General features: G+C 56.1%; 2 protein-coding genes across 3 annotated transcripts; both read left to right on the top strand.

The window, feature by feature from the left end:
• Positions 1 to 248: 248 nt before the first annotated feature.
• PGLYRP2 (peptidoglycan recognition protein 2) lies at positions 249 to 5,642 on the top strand. Its single transcript, XM_036895609.2, has 5 exons — positions 249 to 583; positions 1,694 to 2,779; positions 3,518 to 3,728; positions 4,350 to 4,647; positions 5,535 to 5,642. The coding sequence occupies exons 1-5, from the start codon at positions 466 to 468 to the stop codon at positions 5,622 to 5,624; spliced, it is 1,803 nt and encodes a 600-aa protein (XP_036751504.1). The 5' UTR covers positions 249 to 465; the 3' UTR covers positions 5,625 to 5,642.
• A 22-nt stretch (positions 5,643 to 5,664) lies between these two features.
• On the top strand, positions 5,665 to 18,693 carry RASAL3 (RAS protein activator like 3). 2 transcript variants are annotated; one of them, XM_036895607.2, is made up of 18 exons: positions 5,665 to 7,855; positions 7,988 to 8,322; positions 10,091 to 10,221; positions 10,376 to 10,454; positions 10,561 to 10,622; positions 10,984 to 11,054; positions 11,659 to 11,785; positions 11,872 to 11,970; positions 12,419 to 12,961; positions 13,241 to 13,385; positions 13,620 to 13,764; positions 14,612 to 14,848; positions 14,936 to 15,137; positions 15,225 to 15,343; positions 16,219 to 16,609; positions 16,894 to 17,051; positions 17,610 to 17,673; positions 17,778 to 18,693. In XM_036895607.2, the coding sequence occupies exons 2-18, from the start codon at positions 8,001 to 8,003 to the stop codon at positions 17,919 to 17,921; spliced, it is 3,039 nt and encodes a 1,012-aa protein (XP_036751502.2). In that variant the 5' UTR covers positions 5,665 to 7,855; positions 7,988 to 8,000; the 3' UTR covers positions 17,922 to 18,693. The 2 variants fall into 2 exon arrangements, with proteins under 2 accessions (XP_036751502.2, XP_057346027.1); XM_057490044.1 differs by lacking the exons at positions 15,225 to 15,343; positions 16,219 to 16,609; positions 16,894 to 17,051; positions 17,610 to 17,673; positions 17,778 to 18,693 and having other exon boundaries at positions 14,612 to 14,819; positions 14,936 to 15,059.
• The last annotated feature ends 650 nt before the right edge of the window (positions 18,694 to 19,343 follow it).

The following is a 19,343-nucleotide window of genomic DNA, read 5'->3' as shown; positions in this document are numbered from 1 at the left end:
CTGTCCTCGGCCTGAGCCTGAAGTGCTGACCAAAAAGATGGCCAGAGACAGTGCCAGCGTCAGCCTCGCCTCTCACCCCTCCCCCAGGGCAGCACCCAAGAGTCCCCCCTGGTGGCCGCAGCAGCTGCAGGGCGATCACTGTAGGAAGAGGGTAGGGCTTGCTGGATGGGCCGCAGTCTCTCTCTCTTGAGAATGAGCAGTTTCTTGGAGTGTGAGCTACCTGGCCTCCAGGCACCTCCTGGGATGGGCCAGGCTTACTGACCCTTGACCTCATCCTGAGAGGGACAGGATAGGATGGGGGAGCCCCAGAGTCCCAGATGACCCAGACCCAGGGTACTCTGTCCCTACGACCCTGCTCTTTCCCGCCCACAGCTCAGCAAAGGGCAGCCTGGTCATTCACCGCTGGACTTTGACCGTAACCCAAAACACTGCGCAGTTCTCCATGCCTGCCTCTTTCCAGCTCTGATGAGATCTCCGCTGAGGTCACTGGATATGTCCCCCAGAAGCTGGAATCCCATGATGGTGGCCCACAGTGTCCTCTGGATCCTGCTCGGATTGCTGCTGTGGCTGGAATCAGGAACAGGTGGGTCAGAAGTCAAAGGTCTGGGGACTTGCAGGACCCCCAGTTCTACAAAAGTGTACTGCTGACCGCTTTGTGTCTAGCTCTGTACAGGATGAGGCTGGAGACCCCAGGAGGTTCCAGTCTCAAGGAACCTCCACTCTGGAGACACAGATGCTCCCAGGCCCATAGAGTCAGGGCAGGAGTTGGGGGAAGGACTTGGGGCCAGAAGACTGGAAATCAGGAAGGCTTCCTGGAGGAGGGGCATAGGTCTAGGATAGGAAGGAGGAGAATTTTACTTGGTGGAGAAGCAGGAAAGGGTGTTTTAGGTAAAGAGAACAAAGTTATACAAGAATTATGGTGTGGACTGTCTGGAGAAGAACCTGTATTCTAGATAGTGGAGTGTAAGGATTAAGACTTCCTGAGTTCAAACACTGCCTCTGCTACTTTCTAGCTGTGTGACCTTTGGCTGGTGTTTTAACCTTTCTGTGTGCACAGGGTCATTGTGAAGATTAAATCGGTTAAGTTATGTAAGTCACCTACAGGGGTGCATGGCACATAGTAAATGTTTAATAAATGTTAGTTTTATTCAACAACCCACTCCACCTCTGAGTTCCAGGTTCAGCCACTAACATTGTCCTCATAAGGCACAGGTCCACCCTCTCCTCCCTTGGGCATCCTTAGAATTGTTTTCCCTCTAAAATCCCCCAAATTCCTATTCATTATGAAAAACTGTCCATCTTTCCCTCAAAATACCTGGGGACTCTGTCCATTCCAGTGCCACAGCCCTGGCTTTGACCACCTTCATTGCTTACCTGCACACCGTCTCTCCTTCTCTACTCTAGCCGCCTAAAAATCCTTTCTTCACAGCCAAAGGAGCAATATTAGACTGCCAACTTGGCTGTGTCTTTCCCCTGCTCATGAATCTGCCATGGCTCCCCAGTGCTCACTGGCAGTCTAAGCCTTAGCCTATTGTCTGTACCTCATTTCTTCATCTACACAAGGATAGTGTTGGGAGTCACAGGGTTGTCTAATGAAGAACTGGGAGGCATTGAGAAGATGGGGAAGCAGCAGGGGATGCTCAGGAATGGGGGAGCTGGGCCACTGAGCTAATGCCATCCCTCCTTCCAACAGCAACCCTGCCCCTGCTCATGGACTCTGTCATCCACGCCCTGGCTGAGCTCGAGCAGAAGGCACCAGTCACCGATGCCACCCACACTGCTTCTGCACGGCTGCTGTCAGCCCAGGATTCTGGCCCCCATGATCCCCTCCATCACTTCCTGCTGGAGAGGGGGCATCTCAAGGTCACAGAGCTGAATCCCCCACAACTGACCCCAGAGCTCCAAGGCCTGGCAGAGATGGTGGTCCAACATCGTGTGCAGGGTGGGCAGGAATACGGGGTGGTGCTGGCCCCTGATGGCTCAACTGTGGCTGTCAAGCCTCTCCTAGTGGGATTGGAGGCAGGGCTACAGGGGCACAGGGTTGTGAACCTGCCCTTGGACAGCTCAGCCACCCCTCCGGACGTTGGAACCGTGATCCCAGAGGTAAAAGTCACACCCCCAGACCTCAGTGATGCCTCTCCAGAGGTCACCTCTGCAAATGTTGAAACCATGTCTCCAAATGTTAGAACCACAGATGTAGAGGCAGGAGCCACTTTTCCAGATGTTAGACCTGGCTCTGCAGATGTCCAAACCTCCTTGCCAGATGCCAAAGACACATCCCCAACCACTGTGGACAGCCTCCTGGCGGTCAGCCTGGCCAGGGACCTGGGCCTCACCTTCCTCCAGGGCCCCCAGACACGGAGCCACCCAGGCCTGGGAACTGAGGGCTGCTGGGACCAGCTCTCTGCTCCCCAGACCTTCACACTCCTGGATCCCAAGGCCTCACCACTCACTGCAGCCTTCCTCAATGGTGCCCTGGATGGGGCCCTCCTTGGAGATTACCTGAGCCGGGCCCCTGGGCCCCTGCCACCCCTCAGCCACCTGCTGAGCCAGTACTATGGAGCTGGGGTGGCTGGAGACCCAGGCCTTCGAAGTAACTTCCGACGACAAAACGGAGCTGTTCTGACTTCAGCTCCCACCCTGACCCAGCAGGTGTGGGGGGCCCTTATCCTGCTACAGACGCTGGAGCCAGCACACCCTCAGCTACAGGGCATGAGCCAAGATCAGCTGGTGAAGGTGGCCACCCATGCTGCCAAGGAGTTTATTGAAGCCTTCTTGGGTGAGAAGGACCCTACCCACTGTGACCGACCCTCTGATGATGCGCTCTCAGCCACATGGGGCCAGGGGAGTCCAGGCTGGGGGATCAGCGCAGCTGCACAGGAGAGGGAAGCTTAGATTTGGGTCTTGAAGGATGAATGCAGAATTCAACCAACCAAAAAGAAAAAAGAAAAAAAGGAAGAAGGCATTGCAGGAGGCGGGCGCAGGACATGCAGAGGCACAGCGGTTCTAATGGAAGTCCAGCCAGCTGCTCCTGTGCAACTTCCATTAGGCAACTTGCTTCGCCTCTCTGAACCTCGTTTTCAGTGAAGTTGGGTAAATCATTGCTGCCTCTTCCATCTGCTGCATGGTTTAAGATGAAGCGTGTAAAACAAGTAGCTGACTATAGAAGTTCAATAAATGGGGGCTGAGATTCCTCTTTACTCGGTGTGGCTGCCCCTCCCTAGGCTCAGAGCAGGGCCAACTGGAGTGTTGGGTCCTGGGTTGTAAATGGCCTTGAAGTCTGAGCTAAACTTCTTGGGGTTTATCCTGAAGGCGATGGGAGTCACAGGATATTCCAATAGGAGGCTTAGATTTAGTGAAGTTAGATCCCAATGGGGGCCAGTGTGGTGGGAGATTGAGCTGTCCCCAAATCTGGGAGGAGGCTGGGAGGGATGGTCCATATATGCCCCCTAATGGTGGGTGCAAGTGTCAGAAGGGTGAATTGGCCGACCTCATCCCTGGACCTTCTTCCCCGCAGGGTGCCCGGCCATCCACCCTCGTTGCCGCTGGGGCGCCGCACCTTACCGGGGCCTCCCGACGCCTTTGCAGCTGCCTCTCGGGTTCTTATATGTGCATCACACGTACGTGCCTGCGCCACCCTGCACCGACTTCGCGCGCTGTGCCGCGGATATGCGCTCTATGCAGAGCTTCCACCAGGACACGCGCGGCTGGGAAGACATAGGCTACAGGTAGGGGGTGCTCGGAGGGGCGGGAGAGGGGCTGACGTTACGAGACGGAGCCGGGTGGGCGGAGCCTGATGGGAGAGGCGTGGTTTGGGCCGGAGCAAAATTGGCAAGAGCTAGGGATTGGAGATGGGTGGAGCCAAGATGCAGAGTGGGCGTGGCCTAGGCTACGGTCGGGCCTCCACAAGGACTCGAAATGGCTCCACGATGGGACTTTTGTGTCGAGCTGCAATTAGGAAAGGAGACGGTGGAGGCGGGGCCTGAGAGAGGAATTGGACCTGTGATAGGGGCTGGATCCGGGAGGGGGTTAGTGATGGGATCTGACCTTAGACAGAAAAAGCCTCTGAATTGGGCAGGATCTGTCCTTGGGACAATGGAGAGGGGGCTAGGTAGAAAGGGGCGTGGCCAATGCTGAGGGGCAGGTCCAGAGAAAAGGAAGGTTTTCTGGGGTGGCCCTTGGTGAGGGAGGGAGTGGGCCGAGGGTGCACCAGGCCGAGCCAGCGAGCCGCAGGCGGGACTTGGGATACGGGTGGCCGCTGACGCAGGTGCCCAGCTAGGGCAGGGGGCAGGCGAAGGGCAGAACCTCCCTCGCGCCGCGTGCTGCCTGCTTTCCCCTCTCCTCTGCAGTTTCGTGGTGGGTTCAGACGGCTACGTGTACGAGGGCCGGGGCTGGCACTGGGTGGGCGCGCACACACGCGGCCACAACTCCCGCGGCTTCGGCGTGGCCATCGTGGGCAACTACACGGCGGGGCTGCCCACCGAGGCGGCGTTGCGCACCTTGCACGATCTGCTTCCGCGCTGCGCGGTGCGCGCAGGCCTCCTGCGGCCAGACTATGCACTGCTGGGCCACCGCCAGCTCGTGCACACTGACTGCCCTGGTGACGCGCTCTTCAACCTGCTGCGCACCTGGCCGCGCTTCGCCGCGGTGAGTCCAGTCATCCTTACTACCTCCGCCTGCCTGCTGCACAAGCTCGACGCGGGCCCTGACCCCTGCCTGTCTAGCCAACGTGGGCAGGCCTCTGACCCCCTTCTGTAACCCCTATGCCCACACAGCCTCAGCCAGGCCCATAGTCTCCCTTGCACCCCGTCTATTCAGGCAACCGAGGCCCAAACTTAAGCCTTTCTGCTTGCAACATCCCCTACCCCCAGGACCCTCGACCCCTACACAACCTCAGCCCAGCCCTGACCCAGCCAGCTTGTCCTTACCCAGCCCCCAACACCTCCTCCCTCCCAGCCAAGGTATGGACCCTGACCTGCCCTCACAACCTCAGCCTGGCCTGTGTAACCTATAGCCAAGTTAACTCTTCTGCCTTTCTTCATCTTAGTCCACCAACCTTGGCCTCACCCCTGTCTCCTACCCAGAGGCCCTCAATCCACACAACACTAACCAAGCCTATGATCCTCCACAGCCCATGACTCTGCCTGCATAACCTCTGTCCAGCCCCTAACCCTGTGTTGCAATCCTCCTTCCAGATAATGTCAACCCTGAGGTTGCTTGTTTAGCTCCAACCTCCCTGACCCCTAATGACAACTCTTACGCTGGAGCAATCCAGGCCCAGCCAGCACAACCTTGGCCTAATAATCCCACCCCAACCCCTGACCTCAATTATCAGAACACCTATATACTCACACCTGCACAGTGCCTTGCTACCTGCACACTGCACTTTATTTCCTTAAGCTGGCCTGCAGTTGGCATTATACCCACTTGCTCACTCTGGGTCCCTGTCCCCTCCCCTATCCAAATTCCCTCCATGAGGAGGGCAGACCCAGCCCCACCAACCGCCAAGCATCACACTCCCTTGTTTTTTCTAGAGTGTGAAGCCAAGAACTGCCAGGAGGGCCTCCAGGAGATCCAAGAGGAAGCCACCCCCAGTGATCCTGCCAGTCACAGACCTCCAGTAAAGGGATCATTGAAAGAAAGCCTGTATCTACATATCATTTCTTTTTGCACGCATTGTCTTGTTTAGTTTGCTCAGAAGCAGCCCTTGAGACAAGCCTTCCAGTGCGAGTACTTTGTTTGGGAGGTGATCCCAGGACATATCAGCTGGAGAATCAGGAAGAAAGGCAGGGATGGGAGAGAGTCAGGAAAGGGTGCTTTATCAAGCAGGTTGGCTCTGGGACACATGGCACTCAATTTCTCTGGAGACCTCTGGGGGAAAGCATAGGACACACACCTCAGAGTCATCCCACCCAAGGGGTGAGAGAGCTGGGGTGTTGATACTCCAACTCTGATGGTCACCAATTGAGGGCTGCTGCCAGGGAAGTGTTAATTCTCTGGGACTTTTGAGCTGCTTGTTTGCATGGTGAACTCCATCTGTCAGAGAAAGTCTCCCAGCAAAACATGCAGGGAGTTGGAAGTGGGGTCCCTAGGCAGTGAAGTGGTAAAGGCTCGGGGATTTGGTGGAACATGGGGAGACTCTCCATGTGTGTGCAGTCAGTGGACTGAGTGTGGTGTGAATGGGGTGGGCAGAGCTAAGGTATGTACACCGGCATGAACACATCTAGCTCCAGGAGAGGGGTCTTTGGTCTGATCCTTCTCAGGACGGGTTATAGAATTGCAAGGCCCAATGCAAAATGAAAATGCAGGGCCCCTGTTCAACAAACAAGAACTTCAAGAGCACTAAATCAAGTGCAGTGTGGAGCCCTTCTGAGCATGGGATCCTGGGTGCACACACAGGCCACGTATCCATGAACATGGTCCTACCCACCCTACCCTGTGCATTCTGGTCATCCTTGCCTTTGAACAAACTATTCCTTCTACCTGGCATTCCTGGTTTTTCCAGCTCAAAGAGCATCCCTACTGCTCAGCCTCTGCTCCAGTCTATTTTCTTCCAAGTCCTCACCTGCTAGAAATGTCCTGCTTTATATTCAGCATCTGTTTCTCTCCCTGGACTCTGAGCTTCAGAAATGCAGGAACCAAGCTTGTTTAGCTCCCCATGGAAGCTTGTTTAGCTTCTCCAGCACCTAACACGGAGTAGGCACTCGGGAAACACTTGTTGAATAAACAAAAGCTCCCATTATGAACCTTCTGAAACTGATGTTTTCATCATATTGTACAAATAAGGAAACCGAGGCTCGGAGAGAGGAAGTGAATGCCTGAAATCGCACAGCGAGAGAAGAACCAGCTGGCACTCAAACGTGCTCCTGGGCCAGGATTCTACTGACTCTCATGCTGACTCACATAGTCCTTAGAATAGCATTTGCCTACCTCTTTTTCAAGTAAACACTTAACTGAGGTATAACAGAGATACAGGAAAGTGCACCAAAATACACAACTCCATGAATTTTCACGACAGAACACAGCCATGTAACCAGCACCCCACCCAAGAAATAGAACATGTTAAATTGGTGTCATGTGAATTTCACCCCAACTTAAAACCACAACAAAAAAAAAGCACGAGCAGCCCCTAGAGGCTTCCCTCATGCCGCACCATGCCCCTATGCCCCCAGTCACCAGCCCCTCCAAAGGAAACCAGTATCCTGACTTGTTGCACATAGTTTTGCCTGATTTGGAACTTTATATACATGGAGCCACACAGTTTTTACTCTTCATTGTTTGTGGCTTTTTGCTCAGCATTGTTTGTGATCCATCTGAGTTCATCCAGCAATTTGTTCATTCTCACTGCTGCAGGGTATTCTGCTATGGAAGGGGACCACAACATATCCATTCTATGGTAGATGGACATGTGGGCTGTCCCAGTTTGAGGCTATTACACATAGCACTAGTGGGCATGTCTATTGTTCCACTGCTGGGTCGGAGGGTACACACGGTCAATGTCAGTACATCATGCCAAATGGCTCTTTAACTTGGGTGCATAGGTCTACACTCTGACCAGTGATGGACAGGAATTCCAGGTGCTCTGTATTCTCACCAGCATTTGGTCAGCATGTGCTATTTTGCAGAGAAGACAACTGAGGCCCAGAGAGGGGTATGTGCTGCCTCCAGCTCAGCAAGAGAGTCTGAGCCCTGCTCTGCTGCCTCCTCTCCTCCAGCATCCTGCCCCCACTGTGCCCTCCCAGCTTGGCTGTGGGGTGGGGTAGGACAGACAGTGTCACGTGGAGTTGCATTCAGTGGGAGGAAGCCAGGCAGGGTGCAGACGGCTGCTGATTCTGGGGCTGGTCAGGAAATCAAGGTAAGAGAGAGAGCCTGTGTGACCTCCCCCAGGGGGGTTGCCTGGGGGCAGAGCTGAGAGTGGGGAGGGGGCCAAGATGAGGACAGCACTTGGGCAGACACTGAACAGAACTATTACCCTCTCGTTCCACAGGAAAACCCCCACGATGGACTCACCATCACCGAGCCGGGTCTCCCAAGCCCAGCCAGCAGTCCCCTCCCCACTGACCTCCTACCACTGGCACACAGGGGGTGGTGGAGAGAAGGGGGCTGGAGGGTTCCACTGGGGATGCCTTGCAGGCTGGGGGAGGACGCTGAGCCACCAGGAGCCCATGGTCAGCAGCCAGCCAGCCCCTCGCTCGCTGTTTCGCCGTGTCCTCTCTGCGCCCCCCAAGGAATCACGCACGAGCCGCCTCCGGCTATCCAAGACCCTCTGGGGGAAGCATAAGAGCCCACCACTGGAGCCGGAGCCAGAGCCAGAGGCCGCAGGTACAGAGCTCCCCCGCCAAGGCTGGGAGGCCGGATGCTTGGGTTTTGACTGCCTCCAGAGAATCAGCCCTACAGACACAGGAAGTTGTGGGGAGCACAAAAGCCCAACAGGAAGTGGCTGGGGCCCAGATGCCCTCTTCCCTCTTTCCCCCTCACCCAAGGCCTCATGGCAGGGGGAGTGGTCAGGGACCTGTGGGCTGGGGTCCAGCCTGGGGAAGGGCCAGGGAATAGAGGGATGGCAGCATTGTTCAGATGCCAAATGGCTCTTGGCCCCAATGGGTCTCTTCTTATATCCAATGGCCTGGGCCCATTCTCTCCTGCCTGGACACCTGTCTCAGCTGCCTCCTCCTCTCTTGCCTGCCAGTCTCCGTAACTTTAGTGTCTTTACCCCTTTGAACCTCAGCTTCCCCATTGGTTAAATGGGGATCATGATCCCTGCTTTATATTATTTTATCCCCTCATATTCATTCATTTATTCAAGCAAAGGTCTGTTGAGCATTTACTATGTGCCAGGCCCCGATTTAGGCACAACAAAAAACAAAACAGATGAAATTGCCTGTCCTGTGGCGCTCATAGTATGGTGCATGTGACAGATAGTAAACAAGTAAAGAAGAAAATGACATGGGGCCAAGTGTCCCACAGAGGAATCTAGAAGAGTAAAGGATGTCTGTCATAAGGATTAGAGCTCATGAATATAGCACTAGCCCAGCATGTCTGAAGTGATCTGTTAACAAGTAAGAGTTTGCATTTATTCCCCTGGTAGTAAAACAATAGGACAGAAAGGTAATCTGAGGAGGCTGATTCAGCCTTTTTATTCCTGGAAGCACATTAGTTCTCCCATTCATGTCCCCATTTTGCAGAGACATGACTTCAGTCCCCTCAGGGGTATCTGCTATTGCCTATTCCACAGACTCTCCACAGAGAAAGTAACAAGTGGACATGCTCCTCCCTACTCAAACCCGTGACTCCCCACTACCCCCCTAATAAAACCCCAACTGCACTAACTGGCACACACAGTCCTGCACCAAAGTCCCAGACCTTTGCTGTCCAGCCTCTGAGCCTCCAAACCCTTTTTGCCCTTCGACTTCCTTCCCAGCCTTTGCTCAAGTCGTCCCCACCACCTTTTCCTCCACCTCTATCAAAATCCAAGCAGTGATCCAAGACTCAGCACAGTCTTACTCTCTCAGGAAGGTCCTCCCTGACCCACCCACAGCACCACCACTTCCCCCTACCCTGATCGTTTTCTGTTCCTTTCTCAAACTTTGAATACTTTCCACCTTAGGCTAGTGATTTATGTAAGGAACCAAGGCTGCTGACCTGTTTCTCAACCTCTTGGACCTGCCCACTGTCTTGGTTAGGAGATAAGAATGCTTATGTCTCAAGCCTGGCTTAGTCATTCACAGGTTGTGTGACCCTGGGCAAGTCGCTCAACCTCTCTGGGTTTCAGTTTTCTCCTTGATAAAATGGAGGTTATAATAGCCCTTTGAATGGCTTTTGGAGGATTAAATAAGAGAGGATATATAGGGACAGTAAACATAATATAGGTCACTTAGTCTGTGGGCTATGTCTCCACTACCCGTGGCCAGTACGGACAAGGCCCAGAGGGGCATGGCGGCTTGTTCAATGACAGTTTGACATGGCTTGCTGTGTGGGTGGGGGGACAGGAGGCACTTAGGAAGGAAATGCTGATGAGCCTTGGTGAATAAAGAGGGTGGTCCGAGGGAGAGGAAAGGACTCCCAGGTCCCCAGCACCCTCTTCTCTACCCAGAGCCAGAGCCAGAGCCAGAGGCACCTGCCCCACACATCCCTGAGGCCCCTACACCCGATGTGCCTGTCTGGAACATTGGGGCCTTCACCCTGCTGGATGGGAGGCTGGTGCTGCTTGGGGGTGAGGAGGAGGTGAGATGGGGCACCCAGACAAGGGGAGGGAAGGAGAGGAGGTGGGAGAGAGACAGAACTGCAGGAGGTCTGGGGGGCAGTAATGGAAAGGTGTCTGCCTCTTCCCCTGCCTGCCTGTCTCCCCTTTCTGATTACCCACTCCTGTGGGGAACAGGGTCCCCGCCGGCCCCGGGTGGGGAGCGCTAGCTCAGACGGCAGCATCCAGGTGGCCATGGGGAGCCTCAGGGATCCAGGTAGGCTTGAGTGGTGGGAAAGGCTTGGGCATTTGGGAGCCTGTCAGGGTGGGGTAGAATCCAAGATGATCCCACCTCCGAACCTTCCACTCCTCACCACCCACAGATCGGATCCCTGGAAAGACCGAGCCAGAGGCTGCTGGCCCCAACCAGGTCCACAATGTTCGGGTGAGGCATCCAGAGGCGGGTGGAGGGGACAATAAAGATGCCCAGACCCGCATAGGAGAAAGAAGACTCCTACTGAGTGATCTTGGGCAGGTCACTGACCCTCTCTGGGCCTCAGTGTCCCTTTCTGTCAAGTGGAGCTAATGAGAGAAACTCCCTCTTGGGGCTGTTTCTGAGAAGTCAGTAGAGAATGCAGGAAAGCATACAGATGGTGCTTTAGAAACTGGCTGCCTGTATTATTCTTGCTAATACAGCCTGAGCTTGTGGTCCCCCAAGACCAACAGATCGTCCAGGACACCCTAGCAGGAAAGGAGCCAAGAAGGGAGCACTGGGTTCCACCCAGCTGACATCCTCCTCCCCACAGGGGTTGCTCAAGCGGCTGAAAGAGAAGAAAAAGGCCAGGTCGGAGATGGGAGCCAGTGCCTCCCGAGACGGGTGAGGGGCTCTAAGGGGCTGGGAAGCAACATTTTCCCCTCCCCTTCCTCTTGCCTATAATTCTGATTTTCACCAAATACTCCCTGTAGCCCCCTTTGAATACGACCCACATTGGGCAATGCCTGGGCCACTGAAAGACACAAGCACAGAGCCAACCCTCTGTTGACAGGGGTCGAGGGACAGAGTCTGGCACACCAACTCTAAAAAGGAGTTTAAGTCAACACCCTGGCCTGGAAGTGTCAGGGAAGGGCCTCTCGAGTTGAGATCTGAAGGATGGATGGAAGCTAACTAGGTCAAAAGGGGCAGGAAAAGCTTTCCAGGCAGAAGGAATGGAAAGTGCAAAGGCTGAGTGGTGAGATGAAGAAATAAAAATAAGGGTGGTATGACTGCAATTTGGGTACTGAGGGATTAAGTGGAGGGAAACGAGATCAATATGTGACAAGGACTGTACTATGGCAACGTCATGCAGACCACCATGAGGAGTTGGGTGGATCCTAAATATGATGGGTTTTGGTCAAATTTCGGTTCAAGTTCATCCTGGCCACCCCCACCCTTCGGGCTGTAGGGTGGGGAATGACTGCTTGTTCACCTGCCCCCTCACTAGACCTCCCAGTGTTCTGGGCTCTCAGGAATCGCTGGCCACACTTTCCGAGCTGGACCTCGGCGCTGAGCGGGACGTGCGCATCTGGCCACTGCACCCCAGCCTCCTGGAGGAGCCGCACTGCTTCCAGGTAGTTGCAGGCAGCTGTCCACCTGACCTCGGCCCTCTGACTCCGCCCTCGGCCTCAGCCGCACCCTGGCTCCCTCTCCCCGACAGGTAACGTGGGCGGGCGGGAGCCGCTGCTTCTCTTGTCGCTCGGCCTCTGAGAGGGACCGCTGGATAGAAGACCTCCGGCGCCACTTCCAGCCCAGCCAGGTCAGTACCGCGAAAAGCAGGACGTGGAGGCGCCGCCCACAGCCTGGACCCCTCCTCTCCCACCCAACCCAAACCGCACCCTCGCCATAACCCTGCCCCTTAGACACACCTGCCCGCGCACGCCTTTGCAACCCCCCGAGACCCTCCCCGGCCTCCATCTATCTACTGCCTCTTGCACAAAGACCCAGTCCCTTCTATTTAATCCGGGTACTATTTGCACCCAAAGCCGCCCCCCAGTAGCACACCGCAGCTACTCTTTCAGACCCGGGAGCCCGATCACGCCCCAGAAAAGCTAGAGGCCTTCCTCATAGCCACCTTGGGATCCCCGTGGACCCTCTCTCTTCCCCTAGGAGCCCAGTGATCACCCTATGGGCTTGGGCTCCGCTTCTCGTCTCTGATGCGCAAGGTGGAGCACAGACGCCTTCCCCTCTGCCCCTCCGGTCCACAGGACAACGTGGAGCGGGAAGAGACGTGGCTGAGCGTGTGGGTGCATGAGGCAAAGGGGATGCCCCGGACGGCTGCAGGAGCGCCGGGTGTGCGCACCGAGCTGTGGCTGGACGGCGCGCTGCTGGCGCGCACTGCTCCGAGGACTGGGCCTGGCCAGCTCTTCTGGGCCGAGCGCTTCCACTTCGAGGCGCTGCCACGGGCGCGTCGCCTGTCGCTGAGGCTGCGCGGAGCGGCCCCGGGGGCATCGGCACTGGGCCGCGTGGCGCTGGCCCTAGAAGAGGTGGGCGTCCCTCGCTCGCCCGCCGCGGGTTTGGAGCGCTGGTTCCCTCTGCTCGGGGCGCCAGCGGGCGCGGCGCTGCGGGCGCGCATCCGGGCGCGGCGCCTGCGCGTGCTGCCGTCCGAACGCTACAAGGAGCTGGCGGAGTTCCTCACCTTCCACTACGCGCGCCTCTGCGGGGCACTTGAGCCAGTGCTGCCCGCTCAGGCCAAGGAGGAGCTGGCGGCTGCCATGGTGCGCGTGCTTCGGGCCACAGGCCGGGCGCAGGTTGGTGCGGCGCCGCGACGGGGCGGACCTGGGTGCCTAGAGGCCGACCGATCCCCACTGTAGGCGGAAATGAGAGCGCAGGGCCCAGGCGGCACCTGCGAGGGGCGGGGGCTGAGCAGAGCCTCCGCACTGAAAGACAAAATTCAGCCTTGAGGACAGGGGCTGAGCAACAGCTATGAGAGACGAGGCCTAGGCTGCCGAGGTGAGGGACCTGGCAAGTGCAAGGGTTCCCCCTAGCTCAGTCTGCTCCCCACACAATGCGAACCCGGCTCTACCCAGGCGCTGGTGACAGACCTGGGCACCGGGGAGCTGTCACGAAGTGGAGGCCGTGAGGCGCTGCTGTTCCGGGAAAACACATTAGCCACCAAGGCCATCGATGAGTATATGAAGCTGGTGGCACAGGATTACCTCCAACAGACCCTGGGTGAGCCTGGGTGTCAGAGGTCTTCTGGGCAGGCTAGGGGGCCCCCAGGGAGATCTGTGAGTTCCTGGGTAACCCGGATCCTGGTAGTGAGTGGTGCCTTGGAGTGCTGGGATCCCGGAGGGAACTGGGGGCTTCCCAGAGATGTGAGGTACCTCCGGAGATGGGATGAAAGCTGGAAGTGGCAGGTTCTGGTGGTCATGAACCTGGCCCCTGTCTGGCTGCGGTGGACTGCAGGGCAGGTGGTGCGGCGTCTCTGTGCCTCCACGGAGGACTGTGAGGTGGACCCCAGCAAGTGCCCTGCCCCGGAGCTGCCCCAGCACCAGACCAGACTGCGAAGCACTTGTGAGGAGGTCTTCGAGAACATCATCCAGTCCTACAAGTGAGAATCAGGGCCCCAACACCTGAGCCCACCCCTGCCTCCCTGCCACTGTGCTGAGAACCCTGACTCCCAGTAAGGGTTGCCGGATAAAATACAGGATAATGCCCAGTTAAATGTGGTGCAATATTTGGGACATATTTATTGTAAAAACTTATTAATATTTATCGGAAATTCAAGTTTAACTGTTTGTCCTGAAATTCTGTTCATTACATCTGGCAACACTTTCCCAATGTCATGTCAACTAGGGGTTATTAACCCCAAATAACTTGGGACCCAATTTTTCCTTGTCCTCTAACTACAGGTGACCCCATACCCCAATTCCATGCTACTTGACCTCAGTTAACATACAACCTCAATCCCATGACCACTGATTCCAGGTGATGCTATACCCCCAATCCCATGACCTTTGATCTTTAGCGACCCTGTACTCCAAATCCCATGCAACTGATCGCAGGACATGTGGGATTCCAATTCCTTGACCTCTGACCTTAGGTTAACCTATATGTCCCCTGGGACATCAATACCATGACTTCTGAACCTAGGTGACCCTGTAACTCCAAGCCCATCCTACTTCATCCATGTCCCAATCTCATGTCCAGTTAGAGCTACAGCCCAAGCTCATGGCCTCTGTCTCCATGTGAACCTGTATCCCCAACTCCAAGATTACTGCCTCCAGCGGTCACTACAATAATTACACCATAAACCCTGACCCCAAGCATAATTTTCCCTGGCGTCTCCAGTTCTGGAACCCAGAACACATGACTCTGGCCTCCTGACCTTAGAATTTTAACCATCTGTGACTTTTATGTCCACACACTCCCTCTGACCATTGCCTCTTTTGCCCCAGCTGGTTCCCAGCGGAGCTGGGCACCGTGTTCTCAGGCTGGCGAGAAGCATGCAAGGCACGTGGCTCTGAGGCCTTGGGCCCCCGACTGGTGTGTGCCTCTCTCTTCCTGCGGCTCCTGTGTCCTGCCATCCTGGCACCCAGCCTCTTTGGCCTGTCACCAGAACACCCAGCACCCGGCCCAGCGCGCACCCTCACACTGATCGCCAAGGTCATCCAGAACCTTGCCAACCATGCCCCGTAGGTGCTGGGAGGCTGGGAAACCATGCTGGGGCTGTGGGGGTGGCAGATGCCTGAACTTACTCACCTGGTCGGGCCCTGATTCAGGTTTGGTGAGAAGGAGGCATACATGGGCTTCATGAATGGCTTCCTGGAGGACCATGGACCAGCCATGCAACGTTTCCTGGACCAGGTGGCCATGGTGGATGTGGATGCGGCACCCAGTGGCTACCAGGGCAGCAGCGACCTAGCCCTCCAGCTGGCAGTCCTTCATGCCCAGCTCTGTACCATCTTTGCTGAACTTGACCAGGTGTGAGCTGAGCCCAGAGCCCAGGACATGGGGTAGGGAGGCAAGGGGCCCTGGACCGTTTGTTCACCACCCTCCCTACCTCCCCAGGCGACCTGTGACAACCTGGAACCACTGCCCACCATCCTGCGAGCCATTGAGGAGGGCCGGCCTGTACCTGTGTCTGTGCCAATGCGTCTCCCATCGCACCCAGCCCAGCTCCACCCCAGGTAACCTGACTGCTTCAAGTCTGTCCAGTTCTGATGGGTGAGTTTAGGGGCAGGGCCAAAGTCAAGCACAGCATCAGATTGGGGTCAGAGGTGAAGACAGGATCATGTCAGGGGTCAGAGACAGGGTCACATTGGAGTCAGTGTAAGAAACAGCATTGGGTTAAGATCAGAGGCTGGAGATGGAGTTGTCCAAGAGTTGAGGGAGAGGCTCATGGTATTGTCAGAGGGCAGGCACAGGGTCAAGTTGGAGTCCAAGGTGGGGACTGGTCATTGGAGTGGTCAGGGAGAGTAAGTGACATTGTGGTCAGTGATGAAGGTCAGATTTCAATGAGGGGTTGTAAATGTGGTCAAATCATGGGTCAGATCGGGATCTGATGTTAAGATGCATCATCAAGGGTAAGAGACAGGTTCATAATGTGAGCAGAGGTCAGGCCCAGAGTCAGATGGGGTCAAGAGCTTCAACTCTTAGTCATATCTGGGGTCAGAGGTTAGGGACCATGGTCTATCCAAGGCAAGATAGTGTTAGCTTAAGGTCAGAGGCTGTGGAAAAGAGGTCAGTCAGATGGGAAGGAAGAGGGTACTCTTGTGAGCAGAGGTCAAGCCCAGGGTCAGATTAGAATCAGGTTCCAGAACAGGTCAAGTCAAGGGTACTGGTGTCAGAAGTCAGGAACAAGGCTAGAGAGGAGTCAAAGGTTAGATTGGGGTCATATGTTAAAAGTCACAGAAATGACAGTATTGTCAGAAGTTCCAGGACAGGGGAAGAGGTCAAAATGTGATCCCAACAGTGACAAGATCACAGTCATTTCTGCTCAGAGGTAGGGATGGGGTCAATTCAGGAGACAGTCGAAGGTCTGAGCTCCCACATTCCACCCCAGTTTCTCTGCAGGGGAGAAACCAGGCTTCCTGGCTCCCCGGGACCTCCCCAAGCACACCCCTCTCATCTCCAAGAGCCAGTCCTTGCGCAGCGTTCACGGTGCAGGCGGTTGGGTGCGGCTGCGGCCAGACGAAGAGCAGCCCCCGCGGTTGACCCGGCCGGTGCAGCGCACGCAGAGCGTCCCCGCTGGCCGCTCTGCCCGTCGCCGCCCCTCTGCAGGGCCCCGGCCGAGACCCAAAGGATCCTTACGCACTGCTCCCGCGCCCCACGGCCGGCCCTGGACCGGTGCCTCGGCCTCGCTGCCTCGAAAGCCGTCGGTGCCCTGGCAGCGCCAGCAGGATCAGCCGCGGGGCAGAGAGCAGGCGCTGGGCACGCACCGACCCGTGGGCAAGGTGAGGTCCAGTCCAGGTCCGCGCACAGAGGGGAAAGACGAGACTAGAAAAAGACTGAAAGTCGGGAAGTTCTGGGCTCAAATACCGAGCTCGCTGGACTGTGTGAACCCAGGCCTAAGCCTAACCCTCTCTGAGCCTCAGTTTCCTCCACTGTAAAACGAAAGCGAAGTTCCTCCAACGTGGCAGGCAGGTGAAGCAGGCAGAGAGCAAGGGACGGAGAGGTGAGGGTCTTGAGGAGAAGGGGCGGGATGGCGGGCCAGGTGACAGCTGCTCCCTCCCCGCAGCTGGCCGAGCTGCAGTGCGAGGTGTCCGCCCTGCGCGAGGAACAGAAGGCTCTGTCCCGCCTTGTGGAGGCGCTGGGCACCCACATCCAGGCCTTGACCGAGCAGCAGGAGCAGCTTCGCGGCCAGCTGCAAGACCTCGACTCCAGGCTCCGGGAAGGGTGAGCCCCGCCCTCTCCATTAGCTCCGCCCCCACGTGGGTCCTCTATAATCAGGTCCGCCCAGGCCCCACTTTCTTTCAGGCCCGGCCTCCCAGTCCCACTCAAATCACTCCTTGAACGGCCCCGCTCCCTCCCGACCCCGACCCTATACACCTGTCTAGTCCCCGCCTCTTAGTTAGCCCCTCCCGCCCACCAGGTGGGCCTGCCCCAGGTGCCTGGCTGGTCCTGTTGTCCAGGCCTCACCCCTCAATCGGCCACATCCAAACAAGTTGGGCCAGGCCCTCTCTCTCTCTGTCTGGGTACGTCTGCATCCCAGTCATGACCCCACCCAGGACTGGCCAAGCCCCTCCTCCAAGAGTTGATTGGTCCTTTCATCCCAGCCATTCAAGGCTCTAATGCAATCCCTTCTTCCAGTTTATCTAGGCCCCGCCTTGCAGCCTGAACAAGCCCCGCCTCCACATCAAGCCCCGTCCCCGAAATCCCCGGCTCTCCAACCAGAAGTTGGAGCGGAGGTGTTCCTCAGCCTCTGACCGGCCCCCTTACCTCTGATCCCAACAGAACCTCGAAGTTGGATCCAGGGCGTGTCGCTCCAAGAAGTGAGAACCACAGGCTGAGAAACCTGGTAAGACCCTGTCCAACCCCTGGGGCAAATCTGGGCTGTGAGGGAACCAGGGTCGAGGGTGCAACCCTCCCCTGGCTCGGAGCCCACTACTGCGGCCTCCGAAGGAGCACCGCCTGGCTGAGATGGAGAGTACTCAGGCGCAGCTGAGAGAAGCCGTCCAGAGCCTGCAACTTCTTCCAAGGACGTCTGAGTCCCGGAGCCAGCCCCTGCCTCTCAAAGCACCCTGTGTCAACGGAGACACCACCTGAGCCGCCCACCCCGTCCCTCGTGGTCTGGGAGAAGAGAGATCGCCGTCTCAGGGGCCTGCCGACCCCTGCCCTACGTGGCCTACGGTGGGGAGTGGAGCTATAGGTACCGACCGGCCTGGCACTATGAGGTTGCCCAGTAAAATCTTGATTTCAAGAAAATCTATGGGTTTTTTTTGCCCCAAAGTGTTGCCAACCAGAAAGCACCACCTACCCCTCTTCAGTTCTCCCAAATTCTCCCCTAACTGGAGGTCTCATGAAAAGGGCAATGTAAGGAGGAGGCTGTCACCAGCTGTGTGACCTCAGGCCTTCAGTGTCTCAGAACCTTAATGTCCTCATCTGTAAAATGGAGCTAAAATTCCTTACACAGTAGAAGACCCATAGTTTAATAAAAGATATTTACTGTTAGGAGCAGCACCTGCTTCTCAACGAAGGCCAGATCCCACCCCCACCAACCCCTCTAGGCCTCAGATGAGAGCATCTTCCTAGGCTCCCAAATCCCACACTAGCTCCCCTCGTGGCAGGGAAAGCACGGGTCTGGGAGGCTGAAGACAGAAAGGGCCAGTAGGTGTGGAACTGGTTGAGCTCTGAGAGGGCATTTGAATCATGGTGGGTGGGTGGGTGAGGGGTAGGAAGAAAGAGACAATAGGCGGATGAACAGGTTAGCCTCTCCTGGGTGTTTGCCAGAGTAGGCGAGTAGACTGTTAGCTGGGATGGATACATCTGCCAAGAAAAGGCCTGGATCATAGTAGGAAATAAATATTTCATTAACTGAGTATGTGGTTATATGTATTGTATTACATATAACATTTGTTTGAGGTCTCCTGAGACTCTAGAGCTGGATGTAGGGAAAACAATAATGAACTAGCCCTGTCCAGGACTCCCGTGCTCCTGGACCTTACACTCTAGTAGAGGACACAAACTAGTAAACGTGCACTTGATAGATGCATGTCTGGGTGGTGGGGTAGAAGGATTTGTGTAGGAAAGGATGAATGCTTCTTGGTTTTATGGATAAGTAAGCATTTCCTTGCGGGTGGGCGGATGGGCAGGTAGGTGGGACATGGATGGGTGGGTTAAGTGGGTGGATGGGTGTGGGGACTTGGGAGGGTGGCTTGCTGGCTGAAGGGATCAGATGTTGGTTGAGTGGTGGATGGACGAGTAGGTAGATGGGAGGTGGATGAGTGGTTTGTGTGTTTGGATGGATGGATGGGTGGATGGATGATGGATGGATGGATGGATGGATGGATGGATGGATGGATGGATGGATGGATAGGTGATTAGAGGGGTGGATGGATGGGTGGTTAGCTGATTAAACAGATAGGTGAGTGGTTGGTTGAGCATCTGGATGAACAGGTGGGAAGGTGGATGGATGGATGATTACACGTGTGGATGGGTGATGGATGGGAGAAGGCTGCAGGCCTATGG

The sequence above is a fragment of the Manis pentadactyla genome, chromosome 12 (genome assembly GCF_030020395.1).
Source record: "Manis pentadactyla isolate mManPen7 chromosome 12, mManPen7.hap1, whole genome shotgun sequence".
Classification (NCBI taxonomy): domain Eukaryota; kingdom Metazoa; phylum Chordata; class Mammalia; order Pholidota; family Manidae; genus Manis; species Manis pentadactyla.
This window is presented reverse-complemented; position numbering and strand designations above follow the sequence as displayed.